This window comes from Candoia aspera, chromosome 5 (assembly GCF_035149785.1).
Source record: "Candoia aspera isolate rCanAsp1 chromosome 5, rCanAsp1.hap2, whole genome shotgun sequence".
NCBI lineage: Eukaryota > Metazoa > Chordata > Lepidosauria > Squamata > Boidae > Candoia > Candoia aspera.
This window is the reverse complement of record NC_086157.1, coordinates 74,150,338-74,165,879: the sequence shown is the minus strand read 5'-3', so window position 1 is coordinate 74,165,879 and position 15,542 is coordinate 74,150,338. Positions and strand designations below refer to the sequence as shown.

General features: G+C 36.5%; 1 protein-coding gene across 3 annotated transcripts in view; it reads right to left on the bottom strand.

The window, feature by feature from the left end:
• CADM2 (cell adhesion molecule 2) overlaps window positions 1–15,542 on the bottom strand; it is a 465,617-nt gene that overhangs the window by 194,770 nt on the left and 255,305 nt on the right. For all 3 annotated transcript variants that reach the window (XM_063305494.1, XM_063305496.1, XM_063305495.1), the window contains one exon: window positions 2,270–2,419. In XM_063305494.1, coding sequence (XP_063161564.1) covers window positions 2,270–2,419 — 150 coding nt within the window. The remainder of the gene's footprint in view (window positions 1–2,269; window positions 2,420–15,542) is intronic.

The following is a 15,542-nucleotide window of genomic DNA, read 5'->3' as shown; positions in this document are numbered from 1 at the left end:
GTTATTAGCAATGCTTCTTAAGGCCCATTCAACCTCACTCTTCAGGATGTCTGTCTCTAGCTCACTGACCACACCGTCAAAGCTATCCCCAATATTGTTATCCTTCCTATACAGGTCTTCTGTATATTCTTGCCACCTTTTCTTGATCTCTTCTTCTTCTGTTAGGTCCTTGCCATCTTTATTTTTGATCATACCCATTTTGGCCTGGAATTTACCTCCAATGTTTCTAATTTTCTGGAAGAGGTCTCTTGTCCTTCCTATTCTATTGTCTTCTTCCACTTCCATGCATTGCTTGTTTAAAAATAATTCCTTATCTCTTCTGGCTAACCTCTGGACTTTTGCATTTAATTGGGCATATCTCCCCCTATCACTTTTGCCTTTTGCTTTCCTTCTTTCTTGGGCTACGTCTAGTGTCTCAGCAGACAGCCATTTTGCCTTCTTGGTCTTCTCTTTCTTTGGGATGTATTTTGTTGCCGCCTCCTGAACAATGTTGCGAACTTCTGTCCATAGTTCTTCCGGGACCCTATCTACCAAGTCCAGTCCCTTAAATCTATTCTTCACCTCCACTGCAGATTCCTTAGGTATATTAGTGAGCTCATATCTAGCTGATCTGTGGGTCTTCCCTAATCTCTTTAGTCTGATCCTAAATTGTGCAATAAGAAGTTTGTGATCTGAACTACAGTCAGCTCCAGGTCTTGTTTTTATCGACTGTATAGATGTCTGCCACCTTTGGCTGCAAAGGATGTAGTCAATCTGATTTCGGTGTTATCCATCTGGTGAAGTCCATGTATAAAGTCATCTCTTAGGTTGTTGGAAGAGAGTGTTTGTTATGCAGAGTGAGTTGTCTTGGCAAAATTCTACCAGCCTATGTCCTGCTTCTCATCTTGTAACAAATTATTAAAGAAAATATTAAACCTTCCCAACAACTCAGAAATTCTTTCCCTCCTCCTCAAAGGCATGGAAACCACCTTCTTTTTATGAATAGGACAAATGGGTTTTCCAAAATTGGTGAGTGAGATTTTGTAGAGAGTTAATTTCATATTTATACTGAATATTATAATGGACAGGTTTAAATAAAGAAATATGTAATAAGCAGTAGATACATTTGGAGAGAAAAATGTGTTGTTTAGGATAAGGAACATAGTGAGGCATACTGTTATCATAGGCAGGGGTATAGAACATCTATATGCCAAGGACTGCATGCCTTTCTAGAAAAAAACTTGTGTGTGAGAGAGAATCTATCACTTTCTGTCTATAACACACATCCATCTATTTTCCATTGTTTTTCTTTCTCTTCCTCCTCCTCCCCTCTCTTATCCTATTTTTCCTCTACTCACATTGCCTTCTTTTATTCTTTCCCTAACTCACTCTCTTCAGATCAGATACCAGATGTAGACTCAAGACTCAAGAATGAAATATTTGTTTTGTTTTTGTACTCCTTACAGCTGCATAATATGCACTGATATTAGTTCCATTTTACATTACATCAAGCATAGCAAGTATATGAACAAGGAATTCAGTAGAAAGAAAACATAGAAACATTCAGTTTTTCTTTGATATGACACATGCAAATCCACAGGACAAACGTAAGTAGACTGAAATACTTGGAACAGTGCAATCAGGCTGAAGCAGCATTTATTTTCATAGAACATTGCTAAAGGTAGTCCTCTCCATTTCCATAGTGCAGGAGTGGTAGTTATCAGAATGACCGAGAAAGCTAGCTTCTCTTTAAGAGGCCCATCACTGATGACCAATGCACAATGCGACTGCTTGCTATTTTCATGGGCATAAGTTCACGGCATGCTCGGTTACATCATAATGCAACTACCATGATTATGTAGTTTGTGATATCCACATCACAATATCTGACACAAGTCATAAGTTGCAATATTTGCATTGTGAGGTCATCACACATATCTTGTCATTTGTACCTTTTCTCTTGCACAGACACACATGGATAGGGTAACCTTTAGACCAATTTTGGACCTGTATTAACCTGTTTAACCACACTTACATTCTTAATCCTCCACTGCTACCCATACTGATCACAGCTCACAACCATCGACAGTAAAAATAGAGAAGAAAAGAAACATTTTTTAAAAAATTAATATTATTATTCTACAATTTTATAATTGAACAATTATGTTAAAATTACACATTTTTCAGCTTGAGGTTAATGTAAAATAGAATATAGACAATGCAAGCATTATGTAACAAAATGTTATTAATGCTTAAATAATCAAGTGAAGACAAAAAGAATTATATTCACCTTTCTTGTCATCAAAATACAAAGTTTGTTGAGCTGGATTCGACCACTGGAGGGAGGTGTTATCATTTTGATCAACTCTACAGGTCAGTGTTGCTGTTTCACCCTCAATAACTGTAACATTCTGTGTGAGTGGAAACTGGCCTTGGCTGCCTGGGGAGGGCATAAAAAGGGAAAAGAAAGTATTATATTAAACACTATCAGGGTAGGTCAATACCTTTAGCTTCCCAGAGGCTTGTTCAGTGAGTTCCTGTTGTTTTATATTATTCCAGTAGGGGGGAAAATACTTTAAAAAATCCTATCATAACAGGTTGCGCTTAAGATAAATATGTTATAATTTTATCCATCTTTGTCATAAAAACAGTAATTCTATAAAAATGATCAGAATATTATTTTCTTTGTGCAAGTTAGTATCATTCTCTGACATGTAGCAAAGCCAGTATTTTAACAATTTAAAATACTTTAGAAAAAAGAAAAGTCACAAAATATATGTTTGTGTTAACTAGTGTCTCAATATTTATAGCAGTTTGCTAAATCTCTGTGTTGGATGTAATTAAAGACAGGCTAGATTGTCAAAAATGGTTTAGCAAAATCCTGAAAAGCAGATTCTGAACTGAAATAGATCTCAGGATAACTTCATGTCTAAGCCTCTGATTCAAAGGTAATATGAAATTAGATAATAATCTTACCATTGCTCATTTTGTTTGTATCTAATTTGGCCCAAATGTTTTTTAGACATCCAAACAGGAATAAGTTGAAGTGTTTTCAGAGCTCAAAAGTAGCACTAAAGGAGGGCAATTTAGTATTTTGATACCATAAGTGATGAAAAGCAGAAGACTGCTGCATGTATGGAAGGATATGAACTATATTATATGACATTCCCAAAACTTAAGTTGTATTTTTCTTTAAATAATACAGGAATCCCTAGTAAAACATTGATCTAAACATACAAATAATAAACAATATAGAATTTACAAGATACACATATTTCACCATCATTTGTTGTATTTATCCTTCCACCCCCCTTTATTTTCAGCCATCAAGATAAACCCTCAAGATGGCTGATAGTTTTAAATAGCACACACTCAAAAATAGTAGGTAGACAGACAGACTTGACTCTTAAAAGCCTGACCAAATAAATATGTCTTTACAGATTTACTAAAATTACAGAGACCAGTGATCAAACACATCTACATTCCATAGGCAGGAAGTGATAGAGGAGAAAGCCCTCTCCTGCATGCCCAACAGATGATACCCTGACATTGACATATTCTTAGGAAAGCCTCTCCTGCAGATCTGTATGTCTAGACAAGTTTGAAACTGCTGAGGGACAGAAGATTTTTCCTTGGTGGGTTTATCAGTGACATTTGTGCTGCTCAATCTTAGTAGCAATGAAAAACTTCAAAAGGTTTTGGGGTTATCTATTGATATAAGGTAGAGTAAAACATTACTGGCATTTTGTGAAACTGATTAAAAAATAGATGGCTTTGTAATTACCAAGATTTTCAAAAACTCCACCAAACTAAATGTGATTTACTAATCAGAGTAGACATGCTCAGGGTGTACTATACATTGTTGACAAATTTTGTTCAATAGCATTATGTGCACTTATATTCACTTACAATCTATTCCACTCATTGCTCTATGCCTCAATGTGTTGAATAGATTTTATAATTCAGTACATCTTGTTGGATAGCCGTTTTAAGTTAAACTGACAAATTGTACTACTCATTGACTGTTGGAAATGAAGAACTTTTGAAAAAATTCAAAGTGAAATGTTGACCACATTTATATTTCACAATATTCCTTATTTTAAGAGAAGCTCTAAATTAATAAGCTAGAGATAACAATATGAACAATGATTGTACATTAATGTATATTATTTAAAAATGGAATGGCAAAGAATTTGGTTTAAGAAATTGATTTGTCCCTCCAGATGCAATTCTTACAGATAAAGAAGGTACCATTTTTATAATCAAACGTACTGCAGGACGTCATAACCAAGGGATAGAAAGCGAAAAATCATTATATTCTAGGTACTACCCATAGTATGATATTGGACTATGCTTCATTTTCTCAAACATCATACCAATGCAAGTGTCATCATTTAGGGGGAAAAAAATACATTAAATATGTTATCTCAGATTTAGGAACTCACATAAAGAATCAGTTTTATTCTCAGTTGGTGTCAACCTTACCAGCTAGACCAGGCAGGCATCATGACCAGATGAGCTAATTCTACTTTATTGTAAGGCTACATTAACAGAATCTTCCAAGTCTGAAAGTACAATTCTCCCATTTCCTATTATTTTTCCTTTTGGGAGTCTCTTCTGAGCCTCTTATCCCACCTACTATCCAGCTGTGGATTATGCTGTCTCTTATCTGACCGTTTTCTAGGCAGGATCTCTGGGCCCAGTCTCCCACATACATTTACATCAAGGTCACTCCCACATACCTTTACATCACCTTCCCCTTCAGACTCATCCCCTATTCATGAGTTTCCAGGGGGAACTGATTGTAGGCTGCGAGAACCAAATGTAGCTGTGTTGCTCCCCCCTTCTGCTGGTAACTCATAGGAGACATCTGGTAAATCAGCTGTGCCTGAAGAGGTGATAGCCATCCTTCCTATTGGTAATCTGTTAGTCTCCCCATGTCCTGTATGCCTGATATGGAAGGAACTGGATCATTTCCTATGTCCCCTACTTTGTCTCTTGCTATCTCCGAGGTTCCCTTCACCCCATAAAAGAAATCCTCCTGTTCATATTGGTCAGTGCCTAACTCCTGCAAGGCCAGTAGTTGTCAAAGACAGGGTTTATTGGTTGTGAAAAGGGTGCACCAAATGTGGCACATGGATGCCTGTTGCTGCCTCCCATGTTCTTTCCAACTCTGGGTAGCCTTTCCAGTGTATCAAGTATTCAACCCGCTTCCCTCTGCATCTAAAGTCTAGAACTACCTCCACCTTGTATTCTTCCTCCCCGTTCACCAGTATGGGTGTGTGTGTGCTGTCTAGGACTGCAGAGTGCAGGAGGATGTCTCTTGCACTAGCAAAGAGTGATGGAATACAGGGTGAACCTTCACTGATGCTGGCAATTGCAAATGGAAAGCTACTGGGTTATTTGCTTAGTTACTGGGAAAGGGCCAAGAAATGTTGAGCCTAGTTTCTTGGAAGGTCTCACAGAAGTCAGAAAGTTTGTAAACAGCCATACCAAATCCCTTCTGCAACCCTAGTTCCCTCTTGTTGGTGTGCATCTACTGTTTTTTTTATACATGGCTTTTGCTAATTTAAGCTGTTCCTTTAAGACTCTTTGGGCTGCTTGCCTCTTGTACAGGAAATCTGTGGCATGAGGAATGGTGCTTTCTTGCCTGGTTGTTGGTAAGACCTGTGGGTGGAATCTGTCAGTTGCTTGGGACAGGGACATATGGCTAGAGGAATGTGTTGCGTTGTTGTAAGCAAATTCAGCAAGAGATATGAGATCAGTCCAGTTGTCTTGCTGGTATGAAATATAGCATCTTAAATGTTGCTGCAACAATTGGTTAACCTCAGATTCTCCATTGGTCTCTGGATGATGCAAGGAAGAAAAATGAATTTTAATAAGTGCAAGAGGGCCTTCCAAACTTTGGAAATGAACTGACTTCCTCTGCCTGAGATCACATGATTGACCAATTTTCTATATTTAAAGAAGTGGTCCAAGAAGAGTACGCTGACCATATTTCCTTGAGACAAAAATGGAACATTGGGATGGCAAAATGGGATGAGGTTAAACTTATGTAATATTCCATATTCATGAAAAAGTAAGATAAAAAAAAAAAAGCTTTAAAGAGTTTTTAAGATCCATTTGCTGGTCCTTAAACAGATTACTGTTTATATAAAAAGATTTTTCTTTTCATTAAAATGAAAAAGTTTTATAACATGAACATGTTGAGCGAACAATTATTCTTCAGTGATAGAACTCATACAAACATTCAGGTAGACGTAGAGGGGGACTGTATTTTATCGCTTTCACTATCACTATGTCTCATAAACAAACTGATTTTAACTGAGGCCAGAGTATTTTCAGCATCCTTATGTTTCTGGCTATGTAGATGTTGGTTGATGTCACTTCTACCTCCATGAGCAATGGAAAAATGGATATTACAATGTTGGCATACCACTTTTGTTCCATCACTGCACAGTTTGTCCAGTTTAATAAATTTGAATTCCTGCTGGAGATTGTCATTAAAACTGCAGGTTTGCCTCTTTGTCTTTGGGATTGCAAGGGTAGACTTCAAGCTATAAAAAAATATGAGTCCAGTTCACACTAGGTACAAGACAAGGCTTGAGTCCAGACCACGCTAGGTACAAGGCAGGCACTAGGACTGGCATGGAAGCCAGCAGGTTCAGGCACGGAGCTCCAGCCTGGTAACCCTTGGAGGCTTTAGCAGCAGTGTGGCAGCAATGGAGGCAGTGGTGGAGAGTGGAGGAGGCGTAGGAAGGTAGGACCTGGTGAAGGATGGGTCAAAACTGGACAAAATTGACATATATATTAAAATGACGGGACAGTCGGGAAATGTAAAAAAAATGGGACTATCCTGTTCAAAGCAGTACATATGGTCAGCCTAAAAAAGAGTTAAGCTGTTTCTTGGGCTGTTAGGAGCCCTTGGAAGGAATACAATGAGCCAATTTGGTATTTTTATTGTAAACTGCCCAGAGTTGCTCTATGAGTGAGATGGACAGTGACCACATTCGAAACATAAATAAATAAATAAATACATTTCACTACTATTAGTATGCTGGTATATCTCCACACTGGGAAAATATTGGTGCTAACATCTAGAGAAACTGTGTTCCGGGGTCTCTAGTGGCAGCAATAACCCAGCTGGCTTACCAGGGATTGATTTTGCTCTATGAGAGACATGCCAAGAAGAAACATAATTCTTTATGTTGACACGGATGTTTGACTACCAAAACTCTATGTTTTTCCCTCTATGTTGGGTCTTAAATATCCCTCCATGTCCTGTTTTGTTATCGTGGCACAGCTGTAGTACTTCCTCCCTTATATAAATGTCCATTGTATGACAGCTGTCCTCCCTCCACTGTGAAAGGTGCAACAGTACCTTGTCGGGCTCCCTGGAGGTCATCCATCTGGGACCTGGTATATGCATCCTGCTGTTGCTGTGCCCTAATCCAGTCAAACAGATCAAAAGCCTATCTTCCTGTTCCCAGCTTTTCATGTTGGTCTGATTTATGGTACAACTCAAAGTTGCATGGCTGGAACATCATGGCAGTGGGGTAGGGGGTGACTGGGGAACTCCAGCTTACATGAGAGCATATATGGAAATTTGTTTTGGGAACCTGGAATGTATGAGATGTAAAAATCACAACAGGAGAAAAATTGTGCCCACCTGATTTACCAAGAGGTGAGAGATTGGTATTTTGCAGAAACCCAAATTCTTATGGTCTGTACAAATTTGTATAGGGTAAGCTGCTCCTTCCAACAGGTATCTCTGTTGTTGAAAGTCATTTTTTTACTACTAGCAACTCTTTCTTGAAAATATCATAGTTCCTTTATCCTGGGAGGAGCATTCTGAATAAATAGGCACATGGCAGTATATTTGCTCCCGCCTTATTTTTCTGCCTGGAGCAGGACATATACTATGGCCGTATCTGAAGCATCTGTCTGCACCACAAAGGGGTGGGAGGGGCTAGGGTGGTGGTGAAGGGGATGAGAAGCAAATAATTATTTTAACTTTTGAAATGCCTCTTGCTCTTGGGTTGACCAGGAGAATCATCAGTACTTTCTTAGGAATTGGGGCAGTGGTTTTACAGAGTTAGCAAAATTGGGGATGAATTTTCTGTAGAAGTTAGCAAGGTCAAGAAAGCATCACACATCTTTTACATTACTGGGGGTGGTGGTGGTGGTGGTGGTGGTGGTGGTGGAAATGACATAGGATAGAATGTACCATTGCTGGATCCATCTGTATGCATTCTGTGGAGATTCTGTAGTCCAAATAGTATAATTGAGGCAAGTCAAATGCACATTTTTCTAGCTTGGCAAAGAGCTTGTTGTGTCCTAACAGCCAGGAACCATGCTGAGACAAGGAGTAGGTCTCTAGTGTTTTATTACTGCTACATAACAGAGAATCCTAACAAACTGAAGAAGCATGGGAAAACCCAGACATATAAACCCTGAAGACTAAGGCGGCCTGATCTGTGTCTCTTTGAATGGCCACCTAATTCCTCAGTACTATGCATGCGCTTTACAGCCTATATGGGAGCCCCCTGCTCGCCATCCTCACTCATGACATGTTGTTTCCTAATTTTTGTAATACATTTCTGATATGGGTAAGATGCAGGGAGGAAACTTCAGGATAAACTAATATATCATCTAAGTACACCACCATGTACTTCTCTAAAATTTCTGAAAATGTTGTTTGTGAATCTAGAAAAAACAGCTCCACAGTTAACCAGGCCAAAAGGCATCACTGTTTATTCGAACTTGCCATATCTTGTATCGAAGGCTGTTGAATACTTGTGTTCTTCTTTCATTCTGGTTAAGTTGTAAGCACTTCTCAAGTCTAGTTTTGTAAAGATGCTTGCCTTTTTTTAGTCGGACTAGTAGATCTGAGATAAGTGGGACTCCTAACTCTCTTTTGTCTCAGCTTCAGCTTCCAAATCTCTTGCCTTGCTATAATTCTCTGTATGGAATCCCCAGAGTGACCCTTGAGTTTATGCATGATGTTCTGAGAGTTGTCCAGCACCGGATCGTTCCCCTCAATGAATGGTATTGCCCACTTAGCCACTGTTTCCTTCAGCAAACCCAGCAAAAAGGTCACTTTGGTGATCAGCAGAAAACTCTACCAACCTGCCTGCCAGAAACATTTCACACTGAGCAGTGAATATCCAGAACTGATCCTTGTCAAAATGTTTAAAACACTACATAACTCTGCTGGACATAACAGCAATACCCTAATCTATCCAGCCACAAACTGAGTCAACAGAAGAATACACTGTTGCCCAGGACCTTCCTTCTACCACACTAACTATGAACATTTTGAATATGGATTAGCTCTTTTTTTTTCAAGTAATTTTATTAAAAATTATAATTACAATAGTACAAACTAATCCAAACTAAAAGAAAGGTAGAAAAATAGAAAGAAAAAGGTGCAAAGGGGAAAGAAAAAAAAAAAAAAAGGCAAAGAATAGGAGGTAAAAGGAAAAATGAATATAGTAAGGAAAGAGAAAAGAAATATATAAAGAAGTGATTTTCAACCTTCATCACAAGTATAAACAATTTTAGTAATCTTTTACTTCTTAAATTACAACAAATGATCCCTTCTTCCCATCTCCCATTTCTTATCTATAAACAAATCCATAAAGCTCATCATTTTAGTCCTGGTGTCAGCAAAAGGGTTACTAGAAATAACAACATATCTATTTTAGTCTAGATCAAATAAACCCATTTTATATTCCTTCTTTTTACTTCTAACAATCTTAATCTTTAGTCCATTTAAATAATGTCATAGAACTTGATATTATTTCTTCTTTATCCCTTCTCAGGTGGTTTTTCCAAGCTTTAACAAGTCTCTTTTGTAAGTCCAATATAGAATGAATCTATCTATCTATCTATCTATCTATCTATCTATCTATCTATCTATCTATCTATCTATCTATCTATCTATGGGTCACTCTCTTGGTTTATTGTTTGTATGTCCCTTTTAATTATTAAAACATCAGATGGTTTCTTTTGTATGTCCTGTGTAACATGTTTTTCCATGTCATTCTTGTAGCCTTTCATTTGTAAATCCACTTTCAGCTCAGTCTCTGTCTTGTCAGGTAAAACTTGTTACTCTTCCATAACATCTTTTAAACACAGTCTATCCATAGGGGCGGATATCGCTTTTGACGTTGTTAGTATTAACTTTTGACTCAATTTTTCTAAAATGTCCTTCAATATTTCCAGTATTAGAATACTTTGTACTATTCGGTAACTGTTAGTCAAGTTCATGTCTTCTTCTCCTTTAACTGAGATCTTTAGTTCCCTCTAGTGTCCAATTTTTAAAATCTTAGTATGTTTTTTAAAAAATTCAAAACTTTCCCACTGAACGGATTCTATATAATTAATCCAAAAATCTTATTTCAAATTTATCTGGACCCTTAATCCATTTATAACTTTCTAAAATCAAAGTCTTAATTAGCTTTATGCTGTTTATTTCAATTTTGTTTTTAACTTCTTAAACTTGTAGTTATTTTTTTCTTTCATTAAAGATTGAAGACAGACTCACCCGATGCTTTCAGACTTGTTGATCCAAAGGTTTCTAATAGCTGAAAAGTAGTTAATAAGCAATTTCCAAATGTGATTGGAAAAGGAAGTATGCAAACTTAGCGTCCTTTTAAAGGAGCCAACCATGGTTTGAACAAGATGGCTATTCCCTCATCTACCAGTACTCAAAACCTGCCAGAGACTGCTGTCTTGAGGTCTCCTCATGAGAAGCAACTGTCTGGAGCACTTCTGGGTGATCTCTCATCCTCTCTTTGTCCTGAGAGGTTCGAAGAACAGATCTACTTAGCAGCTCTTCATTCTTCACGGTGGTCATTGGCTCTGCTGTTCATGGAGCTGTCTTGAGTCTGCCATTTCTTTCTCCAGAATTCACAGGTTTTCAGATATGGATTATCTCTGAACCATGTTGCAATTCTGCAAGTACAGTTGTATCACCACAATCTACAATGGTGGAACAGAAGTATACAAAATCCAACAACACCCCAACATTATTTATGTGTGCTAGAAATCAACAGTTATAAACATAAATGATTTGCCATGCAATAGGAAAATTATTTTATATTTATTTTTATTGATACAGAATATAATTTCATTTGGGGGAAAATAAGGGAGGCTATTTATTTAATGCACACAGAGCTACATGTTTTCTAGTTTTGTTTTATTTTATTTAATTATATCCCACTTTTCTTCTAGGATATTATGCACCAAATTCCTATGCTATTTTCTTTCCCAAAGTAACAATGTGTGAATTAAGTTGGACTGAGAACGACTGACCCAAAGTTATCCAGTGAACCATGGAAGGATTTGACTATACACTAGAGATTTATAAAATAACATATATGGAGATAGTGATTCAGTACATTTTTCTTCTATTAGAATACCAAAACTTGTTATGATCAGATTTAGATAAAAGAAAGTAGTTATTCACAAAGCATATAAAATATGTAAAGGTGGCCACCAAAATAGAAACATTTAAAGGAGCTAAGAATTACTTGCCATAATTATTATATACAGTACTCCTCTCTCCCATGCTGAAGACAATAACAATTTCAAGAACAGTTGTGGAAAACAAAATTGTTTTCAACTCCTGCTTTCTATTGCATTTGATTAGCTCACCACTGTGAGAATACAGTGCTGAATTAGTTAGGTTGTTGGCCTCATCAAATGTGACATTTCTTATGTTAGAAGACTATCAGCTTGCTTACTTTGTAAAATACTTAGAAGAATAAATTGAACAAATCACCACATTTATGAAGTAGTACATGGTATAATTTAGAACAACACAGTAAGAAAACATTTTTGCCATCAAAAAGAAAGTGTTAATAAGAATGTGTTTTCTACTTTTGACTATTTATGTATTTAATTCATTATCTGTTTTCTGTATCATGTCAGCATTTATCTTTGATATTCATGGCTATAGTAAACCTATACATTTCCCAAAGTTCTCTTCGATTTCTGCAAATGCTGCATGCAATTGCAATCTCTGATACCAATTACTGTTGAAGTTATGTGATAGGTTCTCAAGGTTTACACATATAAAATAACATGAAATAAATAATTCTGAAATAAGACCTGTAATTCACATGTATCTATTATTGCTGCAATGTGTGCATGTGTGCCTTTGAATCAGTTTTTGACTGCTGGCAACTGCCTGGACTAATCCCTGCAATTTTCTTCACAGGATTTCAGGAGTGGTTTGCCATTGCATCCCTCCCTAGGGCTGAGAGAGTGTAACTGATCCAAGGTCACCCAGCTGGCCTTGTGTCTAAGGCGGGACTAGAACTCACAGTCTCCCAGTTTCTAGCCTGATGCCTTAACCACTACACCAAACTGGCTCTCAAGTACTACATAGATATTCAGTTTTATTGAAAAAATATTACATTAATTGAGAACTAATATGCTGCAGTGCAGATTGGTATGGTACATTATTACTGATATACTGTAAAGATGAAGATCTTAAAATACATCACACACACACACACAGCTATTTACTTCTTAAATTAAAAGCTATGTAAGGACACCTAGGTTTCTTGTTTTCTCTGTTCCAAAGATTTCTAACTGACTTTGGTTCCATTCCTATTAGTAGACTTTCCTTAACTGTATGGATAATAATTTCATCTGGAGATATCATCCTTCTCAATTGTACAGACTTAGAACTAGTAGTGCAATAGTTTAACATAAGTGTTTAGTCTCATTTTGATCCAGCTCTATGCAACAACATACTTAAATATGCAAAACTTAAATAAGTTAGAAAAAAAAATGAACTTGCTGGTGTCTTTCTCTGTCTTCAAAAAATCTATAAAAATGGCAATGCTGATTGCCTAAGAGTCTCTTTTATGAATTATTTCAACAAGCCACTCATGAATCTAGCAGATGTTTATGTTCTCTAGACCAGTAAACACCTTATTGTCCCTTTTCCTTCCTCCTCCCAAAACTAGGAAGCTAACCTGTAAGTAATGATCAACAGTTTAATTTTTATTATTTGGGGGAAAAGTTGTGCATAAAGAAAAATTGTTTCACAATAAACAGGAATAATGATTGCAGAACAACAGAATCAGGGATAGGGTTTTTGTTTTTGTTTTGTTTTTAACTGGAAAAAAGGGGTTAGATCTCTTCTGCAATTAAAATGAATTTCTCCCAGATGTACCATACAAGAAATGAATTATTAGCTAGTTATCTGCATAGGTAGTCAGAAGCATTATCTTTATAATTGTAAAGAAAGAAGGATGTACTGGCTGTGGTTCAAATCAAACTGTTTTGCCACCAGAAATATTAATAGCAATACAGTACAAGGGTGACAGAATTAACAGTCCCTACCAGCTTGGTACAAACATACTATCATTTATTATTATAATATTTAAAATCCAAAATGTTCTCAATTAGATATTTTTGTGCATTTGCCATAAGAAAAGGATTTTTAAATCCTTCTAAATCCAGTAAAGTCTTGGTTTCCACAGTCACCAGCACATGGTTCTATGTAGCCTATAAGCATATATAGGTTGTGTAGATAATAGATTTTTCCTTGGTACTATCTCCTATAATTACAACATCAGAACAGTGTTTCCACCTCAAGGATGGCTAATGCCATTGATAGACCTAGTTTACCTAACCTGATTTATATAGCCTCTTCTGAGTGTAATCATGCATGTATTGGACATTTCAGTATAGCATTGCCTGCTAGTTTAATTATTAATTTAAATGTTGTTTTCAATGTGTGAACTTTCTTTTTTCAGCATTCCACTAAGATCTTCTGAAGCTTCAACAGGGATAGGACTGGATAGGATAGGAGAACAAATAGCACTGGTGATTCACTAGAAATACAAGTTTTAATCCTGTTTGTGATTATTAAACTGTATATAAACTTATGGCAGAAAACAAAAGGAAACAATAGCAAAGTATAAGACACCAGAAAATATATTGATAACATGCATTAAACCAATTTTCTGAATCAATGAACCCACATCCAAAATTGCTTTCCACACTAAAATGTCATCCTATTTTTTATGCTGAATAATATTTCAGCTTAAGGTTTTACTTTGCAACTTTCTGAAGTAGAGGAGACCTGATACTTAACACAAAATTGCTAGGAGAGAGAGCTATTGCAAGAATATTATGTCAATTTCTGTGATAATGTATAAATCAGGATAAATAGTTTGGGAAGAATACACAGGAGTTACATACTAATACATTCTTCAACAACCCAAATAACACCCATATACATGGCCATCACCAGATAGAGTACAAGAAATCAAATTGACTATATTATTGGTGCAAAAAAGATTGGAGAACTGAGTTATAACAACAAAGACTTATCAGAGACTGACTGTAAAAGAGATCATAAACTGCTCATGTGAAATTTCTAAGTCAAGCTATGGCAGAAGACTGAACATAGCCAGTTTCCACAATCTGATCTTGAACAGTCACCATTTTTGAAGAAAACATCAGGGATTGCTTTGAAGTTCTGAATCTCATTGATAAGAGGAACTGTGGAAGAAATCAAAGAAGCTGTTAAGGATGAATATGAAAAGAGACTGCCAAAGATCAAGAAACAGAAGAAAGAAACTAGATGTCAAAACATATGGTTGAAATTGTCAAGAATAGAAGAGAAGCCAAAGCCAAAAAAGACAAAGATCTCAGGAAGGACTTTAATGAAGAATTTCAGAGAGCTTTTAGACGAGACAAGGAGCAGTATTGCAATGACATCTGTAAAGATATCAAATATGGCAACAGACATGAAAAAACAAGGAAAGTTGTTCAAAAGACCTGAACTCAGAAAGTTTCTAACTTCAAATTGCTATGCTGTAGTATGCTAGGCGATATACAGTAATTGATTAAAAGAAGATTATAATGGAAAGAGAATACTGAAATTCTGTATAGTGGGGATGTTTATATCCAAGATGTCTTAGGAGATATTCCCTATTTTCAAGAAGTTAGATCAGCATTCTGGTCATTACCAAATCAGAATGTTAGAGGAATTGATGAAAATCTATAGCAATACGGCAAAGCAACAGAAGAAGAATCAGCAAAGGTTCTAAATAAACTATGCCAGCAAATCTGGAGAATAACATTGTGGCCAGAAAATTGGAAGAGATCTGTCTACATACTATTATCAGAGAAATAAGACTTAATAATGTGTGCAAACTACCACACAATATCCTAAATTTCACATGCTAGCAAAACAGTGTTTAGGATCTTCCAACACAGAGCCCTACATGAAAGGGAAATGCCAGATATTCAAGCTGGTTTTAGAAAAGGGAAAGAAACAAGCAACACTATTGCTAATGCATGCTAGATAACTGAAAAAGCCAAAGAATACAAAAAATATGTTAATATGTGGTTTACTCACCATATAAAAGGCCTTTCATTGTGTAAACAGTGTCAAACTGTGGAATGTACTTAAACAAATAGGAATCCCAGAACATTTTGCTGTCTTCATGTAGAACATATACATGACAGGAGGCCACATTCTGGACAGGGCAAAATAGACTGAGTCCAGGTCAGCAAATGAGTGAGCCAAG